Source organism: Mirounga angustirostris, unplaced genomic scaffold (assembly GCF_029215605.1).
Source record: "Mirounga angustirostris isolate CCGP_5_RB_7025 unplaced genomic scaffold, mMirAng1.0.hap1 SCAF_9, whole genome shotgun sequence".
NCBI classification, from domain to species: Eukaryota; Metazoa; Chordata; class Mammalia; order Carnivora; family Phocidae; genus Mirounga; species Mirounga angustirostris.
Window position 1 is genome coordinate 18,859,958 of NW_026991717.1, and position 23,920 is coordinate 18,883,877.

The 23,920-nt window shown below is 47.0% G+C and overlaps 1 protein-coding gene across 2 annotated transcripts in view; it reads right to left on the minus strand.

The window, feature by feature from the left end:
- ADAMTS17 (ADAM metallopeptidase with thrombospondin type 1 motif 17) overlaps positions 1-23,920 on the minus strand; it is a 343,861-nt gene that overhangs the window by 126,979 nt on the left and 192,962 nt on the right. The window contains exons 11-13 of one of the 2 annotated variants that reach the window (XM_064569986.1): positions 17,407-17,508; positions 16,225-16,370; positions 1,657-1,823 (exon numbers count right to left, since the gene is read on the minus strand). In XM_064569986.1, the coding sequence (XP_064426056.1) occupies positions 1,657-1,823; positions 16,225-16,370; positions 17,407-17,508 (415 nt within the window). Of the gene's footprint in view, positions 1-1,656; positions 1,824-16,224; positions 16,371-17,406; positions 17,512-23,920 lie in introns of both variants that reach the window. The other variant, XM_064569985.1, reaches the window with a different exon arrangement.

Below are 23,920 nucleotides of genomic sequence, written 5' to 3' on the forward strand. Positions count from 1 at the left end.
CTGGAAACAGGGCAGCCTCTGCCTGGGCTGTCTTTCTCCTGATTAGGGGTCCGAATGTGCTTGAGACATATGGAAGCCTCCTGGGTCTTCCTGCATCAGAGGAATGGCCAGGCAGAGAGCAGCGAGGGTCCTGCGTGAGTCCCTGCCTCCAGCTGCACATGTTCCTTTCGGGAGGGCGGGTCTCCTCTTTCCCTCATCTGCAGAAAAAGCTGAAGGTATGTAGGCTGCTCTTCTCTTGAAGTCTCGGTTAGCCAATGGTGCACCTCCCATTACAAGGCTCTAAAAAGTGGTGTTCTTTTTTAAAAAGGAAAAAAGTCTGGGGAGCTCCCTGAGGCTTTTAAATGAGCCCATAGCTGAGTGGGTTGGTAGTATCCACCAGGACTGAGAACATCCCATGTTACTTTACAACTTGGTTCAGAGCTGATGGGTCAGGTTGCTGGGTTCAAAGCTGCAGGTCTGGGGCCACTATTCCCTGGGATGACTGGGCCTACCTCTGCACAGCTACGAACACTTGAGCTTATAACAGCAGACTGCACGGTGTAGATTTCAGAGGTTCTTCAAACCACAAGGAAGAAACCTAAGACCTGGCCCAGGGACCTCATTCTTCTGCAAAAGACTTTAGAGGCTGTTAAAAATCAGGCACAGTCACTGTAGTTCTTATTAAAGCCTCTTCAGTCGACACTTATGAAGTCATGCTCTCTCTGTGTTACTCGAATATTGGAAGCCAGATGATAGCTGGTTATTTACTGAGTCAGCTCCTCCAGAATGGGGGTCCCTCCCTGCTCCTCATCAGCTGCAGGAACTTTGATGTGTCATATAACCTGTAACCTCTCATGTTTGCATGGCTCGTTCTGCATAGTAATTGAGATGACGGAAGCAGAGCTAACTTGGGCCTGGACTATGGGGTGCTCAACAAATAGGACTGTATCGTCACCATCACGACACAGTCTTGTCTCCTGAAGATGAGAATTTTAAGTGTAAAAGACCTTGAACTAGGCCATGGGGGGTAGGTGGTCCTTATCAACAATAAATAAACATTACAAATCCTACAGACATGATATACCACCTAGAATTTGACCAGCTACTGGAAATGCTTGCAATAGACCATGGGGCAGAGTCCCCTGATTCGGGAAAAAGCTCTTGGAAGGAAAACGTGACCTGTGCCTATCATCACCTCTGAGCTGTAAATTGTCCTCAAAACTTTTTTTTTTCCAAACACTCTAGTCAAGGAGTGAAAGCCAACCCAAAACGAACCAAGAAAAGAAATGCAAGAAAGCATCAACGCTGGAAGGAGAGATCAGACACAGAAAGCCACCACCCTGCGCCTGCAGAACCGTACTCTCCTCAAAGTTGGCCCTGGGCCCCTCAGCACATGGCACTAGGCGGCAGGCTGCCAGCACCCCCACCTTGCTGCAAATGGGGGTGCAGGATGATTCTGGTCTGCTGCCCGCCGCACAGCTGCTTTTAAGAACTCTCCCAGAGCTGGGTCATCCAAGTTCAACCCCACTGCTCGAGAAGCCGGTCCACTGCTGACTGGCGCAGCGGGGCTGGAGCGTCCCATTGGATGGCTGGCTGGGAAGGGGGAGCCCTGTGGGGTGTTTACATTCTTGGGAGGAGAAGGGGGGCACTGTGAAAGCACGTGCCATATGCCTTTACCATCAACCACCACCGCTGTCAGCAGGCCCTTCTTCTTGCTGCTCAGCCGGTCATGTGTCTGGCACTGCTGGTCCCGGAAGCTGGGCAGGCCCTTGGGGCAGGGAAGGTTCTCGCAGACAGCATGCTCCACACTGGCTCCCAGGCAGTGCGTGCCCCCAGGCCCAGGGCTAGAAGGAAGAGAAAGGTCTGAGTTACCCAGACAGTGCTGTGGAAACAGCAGGGGGGCTCAGTTTTTTGCCTCTCTTGCCAGGAGGAGGAGGGGCCGGGCAAGGTTTCCAAAGCAACCTCCCTCTGCTCTTCCACACCGTATCTCAGCAATCCCAGTCCCATGCTGACGGCGTGTTTAAGTGAGCCGTCAGAAAAAATGCATCCAAGAACTGTTACATCAGGGTCATCTGGAAATAGAATACGGTGAGTATCAGTTCAACAAGATCCACAAACTGGGTCTTTCATCTGAACTTAAAATTTGGCCATTTGTAACACTGAAAACCCCAAGGGGGAGTTTTTAGTGTGTGTGGGTTTTTTGTTTTTGCTCTGTTTTGGTTTTTTGGTCTTCTATAAAACAAAGATCTTTACATGGCTCCCAGGTCCACTCTGGAGGTCACTAAGTTTCAGGATGAGTAAACAGCTCTCATTTAACTTTGTAATGCAGAGAATCAGAATGATTGATTAACTTGTTCAACGGCTTTGGGTAGAGACCGGCCAGATCCCGGCTCTGCAACCTTTCCTTGGATACTTGGGCAAGTGTGAGACCACGAGTGGTCAAAGACGCATCCTGGGTCCCTGAGGCTCTGTGCTTAGACTGGGGTTCTAAGCAGTTCTGGAGACCCAGCTGTGTTCTCTGGCCAAGCCCATGTGTGAGGTGCACTGAGTAGGAGCAGGAGGATACTGGGGGCTGCCTGAAATGTGGGGTCTGCCCAGCTGTTCCATGAAGCCCTGGGGTGTCCTCACAGGACCCTGACCCAAGCAACCTCAGTGGTTCCCTTCATTTCCATGTTGCCAAAATCACCATGATGCAGTACGATTGTTTTCTCCCCGAACTTTTTACTGAAATTCAGCATCGAGGGGAAAAGAACACAAATCACAACTGTTTTGCTCAACGGCTTTTCACAAATTGCATATACCAGTTGGCAGGACAATAGTTTTGACACAATAACCACTTCATAATAACCATACTGAGTATTTCTTTTCCTCCCTTTGCCATTCCCTGTCGTCAGACAATGAGGCCACCCTATGATCACTGCTTCAGGGGAGAGAGATCACAGCAGAAGTCCTTAGGCTTTTGTGTCATCAGGGGTCTACAAACTTCTTTTGCAAAGGTGAGTATTTCTGGCTTTGTGGGCCATGCAGCCTCTGTCCCAACTCCTCAACTCTGCCACTGTTGTACAAAGATGGTGCAGACCCAAAAGGGCATAGCTGTGTGCCAATAAAACTTTATTTATAAAACCAGGTGGTGTACCAGATTTGGTCCATGGGCCATCATTTCCCGGTTCCTGGTCTACATAAATATGTTGGAGAAAATGTCTGGAGCAGGAAGAAAGGCTCCACTCTTACCTCTATGCCCACCTCATGTACACCAGACAACCTCTCCCTCACTTGGGCATGGCGGCAGCCTTGAGAGGTTATACACGCTGGTGGCCCCAGAGAGGGGCCCTGAGTTCTGATCTCCAAGTCAGGAAACAGCAAAACCTCTCTAAGGTTTATGGGATCTGAGAACAGAGAGACCTTTTGTTCTTTTCCTTCCCAGAACACCAGGGAGGCAGCTGGATCTCAGAGAAATGATTGCGTGGCATGTTTAGGGAGACAGAGTCTCCCAAGAGCCCTGGGCCTGAATGCCAAGTGTGGACAGATGAATGGATTCTTGTGCCACAAAGCACAGTATGGAAGAAAGAGAGAGGGGAAAAGCCACGTGGACCAGCAGGAGGGACATCTCTGCAACAGGCGAGTTCCCACGGCTGGGACCAGAGAAGGGATGGGTGAGGCAGCAGATGCTGTATGGTGAGAAGTTATGGGTTGAATTGTGTCCATCCTAAAATCATATGCTGAAGTCCTAACCCCAGTGCCTCAGAATGTGGCCTTATTTAAAAATAGGACCACTGCAGATGTAATTAATTAAGATGAGATCATACTAGAACAGGGTGAGCTCCTAATCCAGTATGACTAGTATTGTTACAGAAAGGGGAAATCTGGAGATGGAAACACAGAGGGAGAACACCATGCAAAGGTGAAGACAGAAATCCAGGTGATGTTTCTATATTCTAAGCAATGCCAAAGATCACCAGTAAGCCACACAGAAGTCAGGACAGAGGCACGGAACAGATTCTCCTTCACAGCCTTCTGAAGGAACCAACCCTTCCAAGACCTTGATCTTGGACTTCTGGTCTCCAGAACTAAAAGAGAATAAATTTGTGTTGTTTATGCCACCCAGTGTGTTATGGCAGCCCTTAGAAGACAGATATACCAGACGACACAAGGATCAGATGCATCCTCACTGAATTTAGTTGTAGACTCAGGGAATATGGGGCAAAAACTCCTGAAGTGATTAGGGATCCAACCTGAACTAGAATGGAATTCAAAAATACAAATTAAAACATCAAAAATACAAATGCAAATAAAAATTGGTTTCTAGGAAAATGAAGAAAGCTACATTTTCCAGTTAGGGTGTGAACTGAGATTTGTGTACCTCATGTAATTAACTTCCTGAGTTGCCACTAAGCTTTATTTTAGCTTCCATTGTACCCATCTCTAACAACTGATTTTTCCAGATGTACATCTGACTGATCCTCATAAGCCAACTACCTTTATGCCTTGTGGCAGGTGGGTGGAGAGATTAAACATGTGAAGACAACTTCTGGATCCAGCAGAAAGTGGGCCTAGAGGGGGATAGCCCATGGGATACCTCATGTGCCCCAGGGTGCTTTCCTCTTGAACTCTGTTTACGCTGTTTCTTCTCCCTAACCAACTTTCTCCCATGGGCAAGTTCCCTTTCAGCCCCCCATCTAGCCCGCTGCCCCATCTTCCCCCACCCCCCAACTCTCCGTCCATCGTTGAGGCCACCTCCACCCTGAAGCCTCTTTTTATTTCCTACCTGGAGCCTCTTTTGACCCTGCTTGGGTCTCTGCTATGCTGCTTATCATCAATCTTGTGAAATGGTGAGCTAGATTACGGTCTTCCTCCTATTTTTCTGCAGCCTCACACAGAGAACCTTGCACAGGCTAGTCTTTAACAAACAGTAGACTGAGTTGAACTAAATTATCAAAATTTTTCTTAAAAAGACCAAAACAGAGAGCAAAGTTAGGGAAGACGGTGGAGTAAGAAGCACCAGGAATCCACCTCTCCACACTTAGACAACAACTGTATTGGCAAAAATGGTCCGAAGTAACTATTTTGAAATTCTGGAGTCTATTTGATGTACTGCCTTCTGGGCAAAGCTTGGCTGGTAAGCTGTGGTTAATTTAGATATATTTTAGCCTTCATTGTGGTAGTGGCTATCTGTCCCCCACACTCCAGCCCCATGGCAGGCAGCTGTGCCTGGTGTGGCTGGCTAGAGCCAGGGTGGACAATAAGAACCTTATTCACCAAATACTGGGGTTCTCTGTTCTGATTGTTCAGTGCTGCTTTTGATTTCTGAGGTGCAGGAACAGAGGGTGGCCACCACTGTTGCAACTCCTGTGAGCTGAAGGGACTTCCAAGGAATTTCAATGAGCAATACATTTTTTTTTTTCTCTTTTCCCCCTTTTGGGAGCCAGATATGCAAGGATTAAGTCATTCAAAAGCAGCTGCACATATGGGAAAATTTAGGAAGCCACCAGGTATGCCCTGGAAAAGATGAAGGCTATAAAAGGCTTGAGAATACCTTATGCTTTTACATCAGGTTGATCCCCAGCACAGAGAAGCCTTTCAATAGCAAAGAAACAGAAAATCCAGAAGGGGAGAGGCTGATTATCAGAGGTACATTATAAGATTCGAATGTCCAGTTTTCAACAAAAAAATCACAAAGCATATAAAAGAAAAGAAAAGTATGGCCCACTTAAAGAAACGAAATATACCAGCAGAAACGGTGCCCAAGAAAACTCAGATGTTGGGCTTATTAGGCAAAGACTTAAAACAACTGTCTTAAAAATGCTCCAAGTATTAATGGATGACATAAATAAAGACAGGAAAATGATGTATGAGAAAAATGAGAAAATCAATAGAGAAAGAAATTACAGAAAGGAAAAATAAATTCCAGGATTGAAAAATACAATAACTGAAATGAAAAATTCACCAGGTGGGTTCAGAAGCACATTTAAGCAGGCAAAAGAAAGAGTTAAAAAATTTGAATATAGGGCAATTGAAATTATTAAGTCTGGGAGGGGGGAGGTGTGTGAAAAGAAAAAGAATGAAGAAAAGTGAACAGAGGGCATCTGCGGTAAAGCACTAAGAGGACCAACATACGCATTATGGGAGTCTCAGAAGGTGAAGAGAGAGGAACAGAGATTATTTGAAGAAATAATGGCTGAAAACTTCCCAGATTTGAAGAAAGACATAAATGTACAAATACACGAAGCGCAACAAAGTCCCAGTAGGATAAATTCACTGATATACTTTTCAATTAAGCTGTCAAAAAATAGAGAATCTTGAAAGCAGCAAGAGAGAGGCAACACAACACATATAAGAGAATCTTAATAAATCATGAGCCTATTTCTCATCAGAAATTTTGGAAGCCAGAAGACAGTAGGTTGATACATTCAAAGTTTCAAAAAAAAAGAAAAAAAATCTATCAACTAAGAATTCTGTATCCAGCAAAACTGTCATTCAAAAATGAGGGAGAAATTCAGACATTTCCAGATCAACTGAGGAAGTTTTTATGTTTTGTTTTTACTACCACACATGCTCTACAAGAAACACTAAAGAGGGTCTTTCAGGTTCAAATGAAAGGATGCTAGATAGTGACTTGAAGCCATATGAGGAATTAAAGATCTCCAGTCAAGTAGGTTTGATGCTAAGCTTTGTCAGTACAAGGTACTAGAGAGACTCTAGAGACAGAACAGACTTTTGGTGCTGGTCCTGGTATTTAATTTCTCTCAGCAGACTCCTGTGGTGGTCTGTGATTACGCCACCTCCCTCTGGGCAGCATTCATCCCAGAGGGCAGCTTCCAAGCACACCAATGCTTTGGGAAAATTCCCAGCCTGGTTTCAGATGCTGTTTCTCCCCTTGGGCAGCTTTCCCTAATACCCCTTAGTGTGACTTTCCAGAAGGTTCCATCTGTGCAGCACCTCTGCAAACTTCTCTGTCATCCAATGGGTCTTGGTTTCATCCTCTCCAACAAAGTCCAAGGAATCTCATCCCTGGGTGTGTGTGGGGGTGGGGAGGCACCTTCGTCCATATTTGTTCCTTCCTTGGGTGCTCTGCCTCAAACCCAAAGAGAGTGGCCACTTTCTATGTTTGTTCTTCCAGTGTTCTTCCTGTGTTCTCTTTTATCTCTTAGCAGCTAATTCCCATTACTCCAACCACCTGTTATAGCTAATGCTTTTTTACATCAAACTTCCCCTGTTCAAAAAAAAAAAAGACTGAAGAGCTTTTTGGTGTTTTGTTTTTTCAGCTTTCCCTTGGGTCACTATTTGAACCACATGGGAAAAAGAGAGAAACAATTCATGAACAGTGCGATTTGTTACCCAAATCATCCCAGTATGTCAATCCATGGCAGGACCCTGCCCTCAGCCCTCTTCATGACTGTGTCTATAATACAGGTCATCTAAGAGTTACCATGACATTAGTGATGGCCTCCCAGGTATACGTTGGTGTGAGACAACAAAAAGAGGCCCTCCATATGTGCCATAAGGGAGACAGAGGAGAATCTTTGTGTGGGGAGGGTGTGTCTGATGGGGAGGTCCATAAATGGCTTACAAACAAGTTCTGTGGGAGGACTTGGAAGAAGGGGACCAACTTTACAGGAATCCACATTGGATGAGTGTGCCAAGCCTGAGTCGTATGGACACAAGGGCCTTCAGGAGATGCTGTATTGGGGCTGGCAAACACAGGCAGGAGAGATCACCCTCCCAAAGTCTGAGGAGCAGAGAGCTGAGGTTCCTCATTCACTCTGGTAAGTTTCTCTGGCCTACGTAGTGTGGATAAAGTAAAAAGATGTCTAGGAAGACTAAAACAACAGAAACCAAGCTTGACATGGCTAAAATGAGGGACAGCTGAAATAACAGAATTCATGGTACAATAAAGTTGTTCATTTTTTAGAGCCAGAATTAGGTCTGTGTCCTCCCCTCAGCCTTTTCTATGAGGGTTGCAAGGCAGAGACAAGCCTGACAGGCTCTGCCGCTCAGGCTCCAAGCATGAGAACTCATGGAAATAAAAGGGGAGGTGACACAGGAATTTGAAATCTCATCTTGAAGTGAAGTTTGGTCAACTTGGGACATGGGTGAGAAACGATAAGGACAGAGGCACTTTTACCTACACCATGATTACAGTCTAATATGGCCAGAGGGCTTACACCTTACCTGTCTTTATAACCATTCCCCCTGTCAAATCTCTGCAAAGAATCTGAGGAGGTTCCTGACTGCATCCTTCAGATGAGGGAATCAAAGCTCTAATATGTTAAATCAAAGCTCAGTGGTAAGTATGAGGTGGACATAAGAAGTGTGACTCCCAAGAGCTCCTGGATGCAGCAGGAGCAGACGGGGAGGGAGGCTGAGAAGCCGGCCTGACCTACTGGTACCGTCATCTGGGATGTGATGGATTTTTCAAGATGCTTCTCCAGCATCAATCCTCAAATTCTGTTTGTACTCGGTTGGGACTTCCTAAACATGGATAAAATAGAAGTTCAGATGTGAAACCAAATGACTTAGATGGGCACGTCACGAGAAAAGATATCCAAATGGCAAACACAGGCACAAACTATGCTCACAGGTGCTCCTTACTTGGAAAGGAAATGCAAATGAGAACGTCAGGGAGATAACCACTACACACCCACCAGAAAGGCCACCATGGAAAACACGGACAACCCAGAGCACTGGTGAGGTTGAGAGCACAAGTAAGCTCCCTGTGGCCCACAGCTGTTGATTTGGCAGGTCTGCGCGGCAAAACCACACCCCCATCCAGTCACACGCATGCGCCCTCAGAGCCAATGACCCCTCCCCGCAGGCACCTGCCCGCGTGCCCAGCGCACACCCCTGCCTACGATGAGCAGAGCTGCAGCACGAGCCACGCTCTAGCATACGTGGGCTTTTCTGTATACCGTACCTTAATAAAGATGTTTAAACATAAGGGGAAAAAAAATAGGGTAGAGAGGCTCTGGTGAGAGACTGCACGTGTGCAGAGAAAAGGGAGCTCCTGTAGGACAGAACCAGCTGTCTCTTGCTAGGATGGGGCCTCGAGTGCTCTGGGCAGACCCCAGGGTGGAGCAGGGAGGCCGCAAAGGTTCACCGAGATGAACAGGATCACACGGCACTTTTCCTTCAGTGGATGAACACACAGACTCGGGATAGGAGGAAGAGAAACACTCCAGCTGGGGGTCCCCCCCGCCTTTTTTTTTTTTTGCTCTGTTCTAGTCAATGAAAATACACTGTAAGGTAAAAGTCAAAGCAGCGGTTCAGATCCGCTCACCATTCAGAGACACAGGTGGCTTAGTGGACGGCCGGCCCCTCCAGATGTCAGGAGTAGGGCAGGGCTGCTAATGCCCTTTCAGGGCAGCAGACATCCTAGTTTTAAGGCCTCCTCTGCAAGGTATCCAAGTCACTCATGTGACTTAGACTCAAGTGTAAAAGGCTGAGAATTTAAAAATCCATCTGTGGGAACACCAGGTCACTGGCGTGTTGAAAGCGTGCATCCGGGGGTTTCACTTTAGAAGCAAAAAGCAATTACAGGCATATAACGTCACTGCCCACCCCCAGGCCTCCCACTGGGTCTTAGGAGGCTGGCTGCCTTTGGAGCAATGCTGCTCAGTGACCCCAGTGCATTCCATTTCTATGTTCCACTCACCTTCTCGTCCTTCTCATGCTCTGACAGCGGGCCCTTCACACAAGAACATCTGAGCCTTTTCTCTCAACTCTACTCTCCAGCTCCCCACCCCAAAACACAAGCCTTCTGATGGGGTACCAGAATTCAAATGAGAGATGAACTTTCTGCCTTGCAGTCTTTGGGCAGAAATGCCCACCAATAGTGAATACAAACTGTGGCAGGAAAGGACGAGCCTAGGGAGCTGCATTAAAAACCCGGATGGTCCCCCCTGATGTCAGACAGCAAGAAATACAAATTCCAAGAGCTGTAAAGATCAGGACTAGAGAAAGAAAAAGGTGGGGTGGGGGAGAGGACTCTCTTGCCAGTGTTTTTGGACAGTGAACAAACCAGCTGCAGAGGACAGGGAAGGAGCCAGGAATATAAAGTGAAGGCGGTAGGGAGGGGGGTGGGGGGGAGGCGTTCCAAGTCCGAGATGTACACGGCAGTGAGACTTGGACATCCTCGGGAAATCTGAAGGCAGTGAGCCTGGTGAGGTGAGGAGTGAGCCAGGAAGAGGTCGGAGATTGGCTCCAGGGCCTCGATCAGCTGTGCTTTGTAACAATCACATCAGACCTCTCTGCAAAAGTAGGCTGACAACTGTTGCCCGGAGTTCACAAAACACTGTCTATATCCTGCGTGATCCCCCAGAAACCCCGGGGGCTGCTGCCAAACTGCCCACCCAAGACCGGGCCCTTCTCTTCCCGTTCACCTGGGGTGCTTCCCTGAAGGCAAGGAACCTTGGAGAACACTGCCAAGGAGAAAGAGAAACAGAGCTACACTGTTATTATACAAGACTGGACAGGTTACCCAGGCAGAAATATTACAGAAGCAAAGACATATTGTTTCTCTCACTCGGGATGAACAAGGCTGGGTGACATTTCGGAGTTTGTTCTGGAGAGGACCCTGAGCACCCCTTGCTGTGGGCTACAACCTCCCTGGGGGCAGAGCAGGCACGGGGGGAAGGGGATTCTCATATGCAGGGGAACCTGAGCCCCGACTCAGGCCTGTCCACAGCACCTGGGCCTCCGTGAGGTGAGACAGTACAAGGAAGGGTGGCTAGCTGGTCATCTGCCTTCTTGGCCTAATAATTTACAATGACCTTCATGTTTTGGGGGGAAAAACAGTATTAAGGGTGTGTTCTGGGGGCACTGGCAAAACAGAGACTGGTCCTTCTCAGCAAGCATGCCTCCAAGTAGTGAGGTAGGGCTCTTCTGCTAGAAGCATGGAAAGGAGAATGGTGCCCCGCCTGGGGTCGCCTTCATGGAGCTCAAAGACCAGTGGGGGGTGGGGAGGACAAGGTGAAAACAAGCGACCAAGGACGTAAGGGTAATTACAAATTGTTATCCTACCTGTAATGTGGGAAAAGGGCGCTGAGAGGGAGTGTAAAGCAGGCACCCTGCCTTGTGCAAGGCAGTCAGGAAGGAGGCCTGAGAAGACATTTCCTTAGAGGCCCAAGGAGGGGCACAGGCAAGCTGGGGAGAGGGCAAGGAAAGGTCCGGAGCTTGGAGTGCTGTATCTGAGGACAGAAAAGAGGGCTGCAGTGGGTTGAATGGTGGCTCCTTCCCCTCCAAGATAAGTCCACCTAGAACCTTCTTGGAAAAAGGGTCTTGGTAGATATAAGTGAGGATCTCTTAAGTAGGAGAGGAGATCATCCTGACTTGGGGTGGGCCCTAAATCCAGTGACAGGTGTCCTCAGAAGACGAGAGAAGGCCACGTGAAGACAGAGGCAAGTCTACAAAGGCAAAGCATACCAGAGGGCGCCAGCAGACGCCAGAAGGTCGGGGGAGGCATGGGTGGGATGAATCCTCCTTCAGGTTCAAGAAGGAATCAACCCTGCCAACACCCTGACTTCAGACTTCCGGTTTCTACAACGCGGAGAGGATAAGTTGCTGTGTCAAGACACCCGAGTTGTGGTAACTTATGATGGCGGCCCCCGGAAACGAACACAGAGGCCATGGTCAAGAGTATGGACTTTATTCTAAGTGCAGCGGGGAACGATGGAAAGGGCTGTAGCAGGAAGAGAGAGAACTGGAATTTTGCTCAAGTGGATCTCTCTGGCTCTGTGTAGAGAATGAATCCAGAGGGCAGGGAGCATGCGGGAAGCAGGGAGGCCGCTGCTAAAGGTCTGAGAGAACAGTGGAGCCTTGCCGCTGGGCTCTACACCAGCTATGTGACCGTGGGCAAGTTACCTAACCTCTCCATGACTCAGTTTCTAACCAGTGGGGCGAAAAAGAGTACCTGTCCTGTAGGGCAGCATTCAATGCTTTACTGCCTGTAAATGCTGAAAAGGGAACCCGGCACATGGTGCAGGCTCGCTGCACTCGCCATTCTTATCACAAGAGCATGTGGAGGAGGAAGAGAGGGACAAGGGGACCATTCATGGACTCAGGAGCTTTGGACTGGAGCAAGGTGATGGAGGACGGTGCTGTTAATGTGGAGTGGAGATGTGCGCTGGGAGGAGAGATCACAGTCCGGGAAGAGTCAGGTTTGAGGCATCCAGGAGAAGACCAAAGGAAGTTGGCAGAACTGTGCCCGTTGAGAGTGGGCAAGGACTTTATCTGTTTTTGCTTGTCACCTATAAGCCTAGACCTAGCAGAGATCTTGGCCCAGAGTCAGAGCCCTGTCGAGGTGTACTGAAGGTATCATTCTGGAAAGGCATGACTGAGAAGGGGCACGGGAGCCAGGAGACATGAGAACACCAGCATTCTCTTTCTGGTCCTTCTACCACTGCCTGCCCCATGGGATGTTGTTGGATGACAGAGATCGGACATAAAGACCTCTCTCTCCAGGGCCCATAACCATCTGACGTGCTGAGACCCACATATCCCTCGGCAGCCTGTTTGCAGAGGCCTGGCAAAGTCCCCCATTCCTCAATGATAAGACAGAGGAAGAGGGGCAAAGAGAGATAAAGCTCATGACTACCACCAGGTAGGATGGGGGGTACCTGATAAAGAAGAGGAATGGAAGATTTTTACAAAAATTTTGGGGTTTCTGGTACATCCTCTCTCTTAAGGCTACTGGGCCTGGAGGAATGGGGTGAAGACCCAGCCTATGAAATCCCACAGCGGGCCAAGCGGGTGGGGGAGGGCATGCTAACTCAGCTTTCTGAACTAGGGGTTCTTTAGGAGTAGGCAGGGCAGAAAGCAGCTGGGATGGGAACAATGGGTACAGCCAAGGTATGGGGGATGCCTTAGCCAACGTCATGCCAAGGAAACAGTCAGGGCCCTTAAAAGTTGCGCCTAATTTAGCATCTGCTCAGCACTGATGACATCTTTTTATAAGGGTTGTCCTCACCTAAATACAATCCAATTGTCAACTGTCTCGGGGCACAGGGTCTTTCTGGGCATTTAAAGGTTCTGATATGCCCCTACTATGACATTCCTGGGTGGCACCTGATATGGAATGATGTGCTGAGGGAGACTGATCCTTTGCCAGGGTATAAGAGCTCTGGATGCAAACAGGAAGCACCAGGACAGCTACAACTCTTGCAAATTGTACCCTGCTCTGAACAAAGTCTTTCCATGTAAATCACCTTCCTCCGAGCCTCACACAGTCCTGTATGTCAGGAGACAGGGCACACAGTCTCATCTCCATTCTGTTAGTGCTAAAATGGAGAGGGGCCATGTACTCAATATAGACCATGACTTTATATGCATTCCCATGACTTATTCCAACTTCAGATGGAGACACACATACTGGCCATCAGCTGCTATAGGAGTGGTGCTGGGACTTGAAACCTTGTCTGTTCCTGCTTCGAAAGCCAGCTCTCCTCACTATACCCCGCCCGTTCCCTCTAATGGCTGAACTGAGGCCCAGAGAAGAGGAGGGGCTTCCCTGAGGTCACATGAAGAACAACGAAGCCAGGCCCAAATCTCAGCATCCTGATTCCAAACCCAGAGCTCTCTTCTTTTTCTTCATTTTTTAAAAGATTTTATTTATTTATTTATGTATTTGAGAGAGAGAGAGAAGAGCAAGAGGGAGAGCACAGGAGCAGGGTTGGGGGGGAAGAGAGAGAAGCAGGCTTCCCACTGGGCAGGAAGCCTGACTCAGGGCTCAATCCCAGGACCCCAGGATCATGACCTGAGCCGAAGGCAGACGCTCAACCGACTGAGCCCCCCAGATGCCCCACAGAGCTCTCTTCTCAGGGCCCGAGGCAAAATTATTTTAACTTCCTCACAGAACTATGAAAAAACTGAAACCTCTATTAATTTCTCACCATTTAGCTAAACAGGCTTTCTAACCATCTACACATCTCTGATGGTTATTTTTCTGTGTCAACTTGACTGACTTAAGGGTTATTTTTGGGTGTGTCTGTGAGGGGGTTTCCGGATGAGATTAGCATCTGAATCTGTGGATGCAGTAATGTAGATGGCCCTCCCCAAGGGGCATCATCCAATCCCCTGAAGGCCTCCATAGAACAAAAGGCGGAAGAAGGAGGAATTCACACCCACCCCATGCGCCCTCTACGCCCACTAGGACCTCTCTCCGCAATTTCTCTTGCTGTCCCACTGGGGTTTACACCATCAGCTCCCCTGGTTCTCAGGCCTTCAGACCTGGATGTGACGACATCACCAGCTCCCCTGGGTCTCCAGCTTGCAGATGGCAGATCGTCGGACCCCCCCCTCCAGCCTCCATAATTGTATGAGCCGATTTCTCATCGCAAATCATATATATATATATTCCTTGATTGTTTCTCTAAAGAATCCCAGTACACCCTCTATGCTCTGAATTAAGAAGTCATTCCTAAAAGATTAAAAACCCACCTATTATTTTTCAGGCACTCTGCTAAATACTGGAAGGAAAAGTTTTAACAAGACACAGTATGTGATGCCAATTCTTATAGCACTACTGGGGGGAAAACTGTGCTCTTGACCTTGACTAATCTGTGAGGTCAGTTTTCCTTTAATCAGGAGGTCTCAACCTTGGCTGGCCTTTGGGTTCACCTGTAGAGATTTAAAACATCCAGTTCCTGGGTCCAAGCCCCAGAACTTGTGATTTAATTGGTCTGGGATACAGCCTGGGCATCGGAATTTTTTTTTTTTTTTTTTTTTTTGTAATTTGTCATCAAACACTATTTCCAATTCATAGTCACAATTTTTATTTTTTTTTATTTTTTTTGATATTTTTATTTTTTATTGTTATGTTAATCCCCATACATTACATCATTAGTTTTAGATATAGTGTTCCATGATTCATTGTTTGTGCATAACACCCAGTGCTCCATGCAGAACGTGCCCTCAATACCCATCACCAGGCTAACCCACCCTCCCACCCCCCTCCCCTCTAGAACCCTCAGTTTGTTTTTCAGAGTCCATCGTCTCTCATGGTTCGTCTACCCCTCCGATTTCCCCCCCTTCATCCTTCCCCTCCTGCTATCTTCTTCTTCTTTTTTTTTTCTTAACATATATTGCATTATCTGTTTCAGAGGTACAGATCTGAGATTCAACAGTCTTGCACAATTCACAGAGCTTACTAGAGCACATACCCTCCCCAGTGTCTATCGCCCAGTCACCCCATCCCTCCCACCCCACCCCTCAGTTTGTTTCCGAGATCAAGAATTCCTCATATCAGTGAGGTCATATGATACATGTCTTTCTCTGATTGACTTATTTCGCTCAGCATAATACCCTCCAGTTCCATTCACGTTGTTGCAAATGGCAAGATCTCATTCCTTTTGATGGCTGCATAATATTCCATTGTATATATATACCACATCTTCTTTATCTATTCATCTGTCGGGCATCGGAATTTTTAAACACAAGAGAAGACTGCTAATTATTCATCAACATGACTTAATTGTGTATATAAAGCCTTTCTTTTTGCTCATTCATTTTCAAAATTAATGTGATGCAGCTGACGGCACACAAGACATAAAACAGACTATTCTATGAAATATTAAAAATGGGAACTCTCAGAGGAGAAGAGAAAAACCTGTGAGAAAGGAATTATCGTAACGAAGCACAAAATACAGCTCTGAGCTTTCTGGAACAAATGTGCCAAGAACAAGAGGGGTCGTCATCAAGGTCAATAAAAGGAAGCCAATGAGGGAAAAAAAAAACAAAACCCAAAAAACGATTTTCTGCCAAACACTTCTAAGAACACAGGTGAAAAATATCTGGATGAAGAAAGACAGCTGAACCCCCAGATGCTTTGTGACTCATCCACAGCCAGGCGGCTCCCAGATCAGCTAACAGCCAGCCAATCTGAAGGTCGGCCATTCTTCCGGAAGGTCCACAGGCTTCCCTGGAATGACCCTTGACTGAGGAAGCCTGCAAAGGGAGACTGTCACCCAGCTGTCTCATGAAAGCTCTCTACTCAGGCCCACACAAGGGATAAGGAGCCAGCTCACCACAGGACTTACTGCATCCACGCTCACAGCAAGAGCTCTGTTTAAGCCGAGACGCCATATGATGCACACGACACCCCTGCACCCCGGGCCCTTGGAGTGACTTCATTTCTTCCCTTAAGCTCAAATTCTCCTCGGGAGACAGACCCTCCTTGGCATCAGGCAGTAAGAGCTGTGATTTGGAAACCCTGATCAGGGCACCCTGGAGAATGCCTGGTCAAGGGGGACTTACGGGGGGTTGTCACACTTCCTCTGCCGGAAGCGGGCTCCTGTCCCACACGTCCGGCTGCACATGCTCCAGGCGCCCCACGGGCTCCAGTCTCCGTCCACGTGCTCCGGGATGGGCGTCTTGCTCACACACTCCCCTGCGCGGCACCACTGAAACACAGCAGGGCGGGCCCCGGGCCCCAGGGGCGCTCAGCGCCGAGGAGCCCACCTGCTCGCTCACCACATCACTGCAGGTCCCCCCCACGAGAAAACGCCACGCCATCCCCAGTGGCTTTTGATAATTTACACAAAAGTAGACCCTTGCGGGGGCAGGCATGCTTGGGAACTCTAGAGCCCGTCCCTGTGGGCTTTGCATTTTGCCCTCACAGTCCACACGGAATGGGTTCCCTTGGAGTTTTCTGAATTCTCAGAGAAAGGATTAATTCACATGGCTCTTGAAGAGACCTGAGCTTTGGCCAACTTTACTTCACGCGAGCGCGTCGTCTCTCTGGAAGGCTGCGTTTCCTGGCTCTGTGGTTTTGCACTTTGAAGCTGGGTTTGGTGCTCGGAGAGGACGCTGCCACCTCCAAAGGGGTGAACCTTGGCTCTGAGAATAAGGGAAAGCCCCTGCTCCAAGAGGGAATTTCCCAATGTGCGTGGCACTTCCGGGCCACGAGAGGTGATTTCGTGGTTGCTCATCATGGCATCTCGTTCCCTCCTTGCAGTAAGACTAAGGAGAAATCTGTGGCTGCTGGCCCTGAACACCCCCCCTCGCCAACACCAGTCTCTCCTGTTAATGAACATCAGGCCTCGCTCTCTTAACCTCGAGCTAGAATCGCCTAACACTGTTCTCATCAAACTCGTTTTAGGATAGCCTTTTGCATGTGGCCAGCGATCCTGTTTTCCCATGTACGGTTTATTGATGTAAAAGGTTTGTTTTTTTTTTAAGGAAATTCACTTGTGTGACAAAAAGAGTCAATTTAACAAAAATATTAAGCGATTTTTATATCTCACCGGAAAAAAAAAAAGGAGAAAGGTGATAGAAGTGTCCATTTTTGCCCAGAGTGGGCTCCATGGGCCTTTCTGGGGCTGCCCAAGGGGAGTTTCAGGCACTCCTGAGTACAGTGCAGACCACCTCCCCTTCAAGAGACGTGCCCGATGCCCAGGAGATGGGGGCCGGGGGAGGGCTGTGGGAGGCGGGGGTTACCTTGTCTGCCCCACACTCGGTACCGTCCAGGGGAGGGTCCAGCTTGGTCTTGCAGGATGTATCTCCTTCCACCAGGCACCACAGTCCAGCGCACATCAGATGCTGCTGACAAGGGAAGGAACACAACTGCCTAGAACACCAGAAACAGGTCACTCCTGGGGTCGGAAGGTGGGGCCCAATGACTGGTCTGGATTTGGAATTTGAAATACGAAGGGAAAAAGGACGGTCATGAATCTGTATGTAAAAGCGCATCATTCAACTGGTTCACTTTAACTCCACAAAATTCTGTGCATTGACTCCCAAGAGGGTGCTTGTCTTGGCGGGGGGATTCAGTTTGGCAACTCCTGCATTAGGTACTGAGGGGGTGTCCAACGCAGGGTGCAGGCTGGGCGCCATTAACAAACACATACCTTCCGTTTAATGTAGGAAGGTCCGAGGCAGATACCCATGGGTCGGACATAGTGCACAGGAAAAGAATCTCCACGGCAGAGCCTCCTCAGACAGGGCCTGCCAGAAGAGGCAGCTTTGTTGCTGAGGCTGGAGGGGCCATTACATAGGCCTAGAATCCAGAGCCCGAAGGCCGATAAAGGGCTCAGAGACCTCAAAGGGTTAAAGAAGGTTTTCCACTCTCCCCGTGGTCACCCATTTTCTAGCTCAGCTGACTTATGCATAATTTCTTATAGTATTTCACCTAAGGAATTTCTGAACATGCACAAATATACAATTAAAATAATTCCCCTTCAACAAGGACAAGCATTTAAAAACAGACTCCCATCTGTATTAATAGGAAACCCACACGTAGACAAAGTACTCAGGATGGGATCATTTATGAAAAGAACTGGGGCAGACATGGCCAGCATCCTCCCTGGCTGCCTCAGTCTCCCCTCCAGGACTCAGAGCATTCAGTGTTGCTTCCCCAGTCTCTCTGCCCCGAGGCCATCCTCTGACCATGGAGCAACGCTTGACCACAGGGATGGGAGCTGGACAGCCCATCTCCCTGGGTGGGATGGCTCTGAGGCAAGCTCCTCACTTCTCTCAGAGGGTCCTGGTGGGTTGGCCCCACTGTCCCTGCAGTCGCCTGCCCTTCAGTGCACTTTGGATTCCCCACCCTCTTCTCCCACCTCCCTGACCCCTCACAGTGCTTCCTGGGATCACTTCCCAGATAAACTCCTTGCACCCAAATCCTCGCCTTGTGGTCTGAAAATTGAGAACAGATGTACTGAAGGCTCTTTTAAAGACGCAGTGCTTCCAGGATGCCAAGCCCAATCATGGGCAAGAGGCCTGGGCTGCAGCAAGAAGACATCACCCTCCAGGACGTGGCCGGGGCACCTGAGGGTGCATTTTGGGCCCAGTGAGGGTCAAGGGTCCTTGCTCAGGACAGTCACAGTGGAGCTTGCAAAAGGTGTGCCTTGCTTCGTGTAGAGGGCTGCCATTCCAAGTAACCTCAAACATCTGCATAGAAGAGATGTGCACTGCGCTGTCTCAAGTCAAAAAGTATTTCGAAGTTGAAGAGACAAACAGAGCAAAAGGGAAGAAGGGAAGCAGAGTTGGAGGGGCTTTGACAAAGAGTTCAAAAGCCCGCAGAGCTTGCTCATTTTTCAAGTATGTCGAAGCTGCTCTGTGCCCTTAAAGAAGTTGATGATTCAAGTGGAACAGTGCACATTTGGGGTCAGGAAAGCCCCTGTGTTCCCATTACTGTTCATCTCTCCATGGAATGGTAAAAAGATGAGAACTCTGAGCATACCACCAGTTGGTCCCATAAATATGGACTGCACCTTATTAAATGTTTGATTCCATGAACTTTAACCCCAGAGCTCTTTGAGAGTGTGGTGTCACTGTGTGGCCATGTGTTTGTGAGACAAGGCTGACCTGGGAGGTAATTTATGACGTAGGAGTGCTTGGGATTAGGAGACGCACCTGCCCCATTGGGAGGGAGAGGAAGAAGGTGGTGTGAACTGTTATGCAGTTTATAGACAGCACATTCCCATAAAACTTTTCTAATCATCAGGGAAAAGGGGATGAGGTCAGGCAAAGCTTTCTTAAGTAGAACACAAAAAGTACTAACCATAAAGGGAAAAATTAATGAATTATACTATATTAAAATGAAGAACTTCTGTTTATCAAAAGACAACTGTAAGAAAGTGAGAGAGGATATTTGTAATACATGGGAGAGATGTTTGTAATGAATGGGATCAACATAGGATTTGTATCTAGAATATATGTAAAAAACACAAAACAAAAGCCCTCCCACAGACAAATTAAAATGGCACAGTAGAAAAATGGGCAAAAAAATTGGAAACTTCACAAATGAGGGCATTTAAACATAAGGATGGCCAATAAACACATGAACAGGTGCTCAGTTTCATCAGCCATCCAGAAAAGGCAAATTAAAACCACCACTCTGTACCTCTACACACCCACCGGAATGACTAAATGACAGAGAGAGAATACAAAGTGTTGACAAGGATGTGGTGTGATAAGAGCGCTCTTAAATTAATGATGAGCTTCTAACTTGGTTCAACAACTCTGAGAAACTCTTTGATAGTACCTACTAAAGCTGAAGACATGCACATTCTAATATTCAACAATTCCACTCCTAGGTATGCGTCAGACAGAAACGTGTGTCTATGTTCACCTAAAACATTTTGTCAAGAAGGTTCCCGGCAAAAATCTTTCTATTAGTCCCAAAGTTGAAAACTGCCCCAATGGCCATCAACAGAGGAATTATGGTCTATCAGAACAATGGAATACTGCATGATTCCATTTACATGAACTTCAAAAACAAGTAGAAGAAAATGGTAGTGCTGGGAGTCAGGACAGTGGTTACCTTTCTGTTTAGTTTCAAAACAAAGACAAGAGGATTGAGCAGAGAAGGCAACTTTAGAGCTGTAGCCTCTGACCCCAGCTCGGCCATCAGCATTGCCCTGTGTGCCCAAGCTAAGCAGCTGCCCTTCTGTGATTCGATTTCAGTACTGGAAAAACAGTATGGATAGCATTAATCTTTGCCACTGTGATGCCTTTTAGAGAGCTGGCATTCATGTCATGCTTTCCAAATGACAAAGCGCTCTGTCATCCTGAGGCTTATGACAGCTGTGGGAGGCAAGTAAGACAGGGCTTTCTCTATTTTTTCCATTTTTCCAAAGAAGAGGCACATGTTTGTAGAGGTCAAGGGCCTGAGCTGGATCAGAAGTACTGGACTGAGAGTTCATTGATCAAGGTTCATATCCTGGTTCTTGACCCATGTAGTGGCTCAACAGATGTGTTCACTCTCTAAAAACTAATCAAGCTCTAAATGTATGATCTGTGCATTTTTATGCCTGCATAGTATGCTGTTTATAGTAAAACTATTTACAGAGAGAGAGAAGATAAGGAGAGAAATGCATGCTCAAACTGGAGAGGGAAGATTCTCTGGACCCAACCTATCACCAGGTAGAAGCAGGAAAATCAAGGCTCCACAAGGAAATGACAAGGAGACCATATGTGTAGGAAGCCATTCCTAGAGCAGGAGACAGACTGCAGGGTGGATAGTCTCGCAACTGCTGGTCTCTTTAGGTTGGAACACACACACTCCTCCACTAAGGAGAATTCCTCCTAGCCTGAAAATAGCCCTGACACTCTCCAAATGAACATCCTATCTATCCCTGGTCCAGGAATAACTCAGAGGTGAACAATAGTCAGAAACAATCAGTACAGGATTTATACAAATTAGTATGAATAAAAAGGGAGAAGATACAGGAGGGAGAAAGCATGTGAAGAATACTCACCAGATAATATGATCATCATATGGCTAAAAAGAATGTGCAAACCTATGTGCATTATTTAAAAAAAAAAAAAAAAGTAATTGTGTCTTTTTTTTTTTTTTTTGCACTTGCAAAAAGCAAATACATAAGAACTCAGGGAAAAGATGGTCAGGTCAAACGAGATAAAGTATTAACCATCAGAACTGGGCCAAGGAAGGTAAAAAAGAATACAATCAGATGACCAATGAGGACAACACTGAGAGCAGAAGAAGAGAGATACCACTGAACACAGAGGGGTACATGGAGTTAATGACCAAGCAAAAGTGAATTTAATAAAATGAATTAACAATTGAAACAGATTAGGCAGAAATGACAGACATGGAAGACACATAAAGGAGATGTGACATAAGCAAAAGTGGGAGGCAAGGAGGATGAGCTCTCTCTATTTTTTCCAATGAGGGGATAGATGTTTGTGGAGGTCAAGGGCCCTGAGTTGGGGTGGAAGGACAGGACTCCTAAAGAAGAGAACCAAAGTAATGGGACAGAAAAGGTATCTGAAGAGAAATTCAAGATCCTATCCTAAAATGAAAGAAGCTCTCAGTTTCAGATTGGAAAGCAAAGTCCTATTCCAGGAAAAAATGGTGAAGAATAATGAACACAGAGGCATGTCCTTGATAAAAGTTACTGGATTTCAGAGATAGAGCACAAAAGATTTTAAGCAGCCGGGCAAAAAGATCAAGTCACTGACAATGGGAAAAGACAGCAGGCTCCCTGCAGATTTCTCCACAACAGCACCCACTGTGGGGTGATGCTTAGAAGGACACAAGGAAAGAAAATGTAACCTGAGTAATTTCTAGCAACTAAAGTGTTGCTTAGGTATTTATGTAACAGAAAATTACTTTTTAAAAATATTTTATTTATTTGAAAGAGAGGGAGAAAGCACGAGCTAGAGTGGGGGAGTGGCAGGCAGAGGGAGAAGCAGACTCCCCGCTAGGCAGGGAGCCCAATGCGGGACTCGATCCCAGGACCCTGAGGTCATGACCTGAGCCAAAGGCAGATGCTTAATTGACTGGGCCACCCAGGCGCCCCCAGAAAATTATTTTTGAATGTATAAAGAGTGGAATCCTTTTCTGGAGAAAATACTAGAGGATAAAGTTCAGTCAGCAGAGAAATGAATGCAAAACCCAGAAGTGACTAGAAGTGAGCACCCACCAAAGCATCAATTGAAATGAAGTTAGAGAACTTCTCTAGCTGAAGTTAGAGAACAGAAGGCAGAGGATATAAATTTGGATGAGACAGAAATGGTAGAGATATAAGAACAGGCTATAAAAGAAGGTGCAGTGGGGGGGGCATAAGAGATTGTCCATATATATATCAATTTCTTTATCATGTCTAGTTGGGGGAGGAACGAAACAGACAAATGTAATAACTGAGATATCAGAGCTTTTAAAGGGAAAATGTTAACCACTAAGAAAAATAATTAAATTGGGGTGTAGAGGGAATGGAGAGAAGGGGTTTAAAGGTGGAAATGCATTTATTTCATCATGCCCATGCAATTAGGGTAGAGTAGAAACTAAAGAGAAGTTTGCCTGTGGCACCTTTAGCTCCCAGCAAATGTCAGAATAGATCATCTATGGAAGGCAGGGCTGCTCTTCCATTCCAAAAACAGCTAAGTATTATAATAAAATGTCATTCATTTTTTAAAAGATTTTATTTTTAGGTAATCTCTACACCCCAATGTGGGGCTCAAACTTACAACCACAAGATCAAGAGTCTCTTGCTCTTACCAACTGAGCCAGCCAGGTGTCCCTCAAACGTCATTCTTATTGCTGAGCTCACCAGAAGTGAAGAACTATTCAAGAAAGCCAACCCAAAACACACACATAGCTATACTTGTACATACTTACAACATAGTCCAATTTGGGGCGCCTGGGTGGCTCAGTTGGTTAAGCGACTGCCTTCGGCTCAGGTCATGATCCTGGAGTCCCGCGATCGAGTCCCGCATCGGGCTCCCTGCTCAGCAGGGAGTCTGCTTCTCCCTCTCCCGCTACCCCCTCTTGTGCTCTTTCTCTCTCTCACTCTCTCTCTCAAATAAATAAATAAAATCTTTGAAAAAAAAAAATAGTCCAATTTGTAGTCAGCACATACAAGGGGTGCATTCCCCCGAGGGCTGGCAATGATCTTGACCCTCCAGCTGGGAGAATAAGTCTGAAATCTGGAAGGGTGTTTATCAGTTCTAGAAGGATTGGTGGCACCCCTGGCTTTTTGAGACAAATGTAAAGTCTCTCTGAAGGAAAGCAACCACCATTCAGGCTCTCAGAATTCCATGGTGATTTCTAATAAAAGTAAACTCACGATGAAACATGGAAACATAAATGACAGCCGGCAGAAGCAACCAACAAAAGATTTAAACTTCCAAGCTGTTTAGATGATAGAACGATCAGATACAGAATATATAATAACTACCTAGGGGTGCCTGGGTGGCTCAGTCAGTTAAGTGCCCTACTCTTGATTTTGGCTCTGGTCACTGTCTCAGGGTTATAAGATCAAGCCCTGTATCGGGCTCTGCGCTGGGTGTGGAGCCTGCTTAAGATTCTCTCTCTCCCTCTCCCTCTGCCTCTGCCCACCTTCTCTCTCTCTAGAAAAACAAAAATCATTATAGTAACTATCTATAAAATATTTAAAGAAATAGAAGATGACATCATGTACACAAGCCAGCAGTGAGATACTATGGAATATGATCAGGCAAATCTGAAAAAGAAACTAGAAAGAAC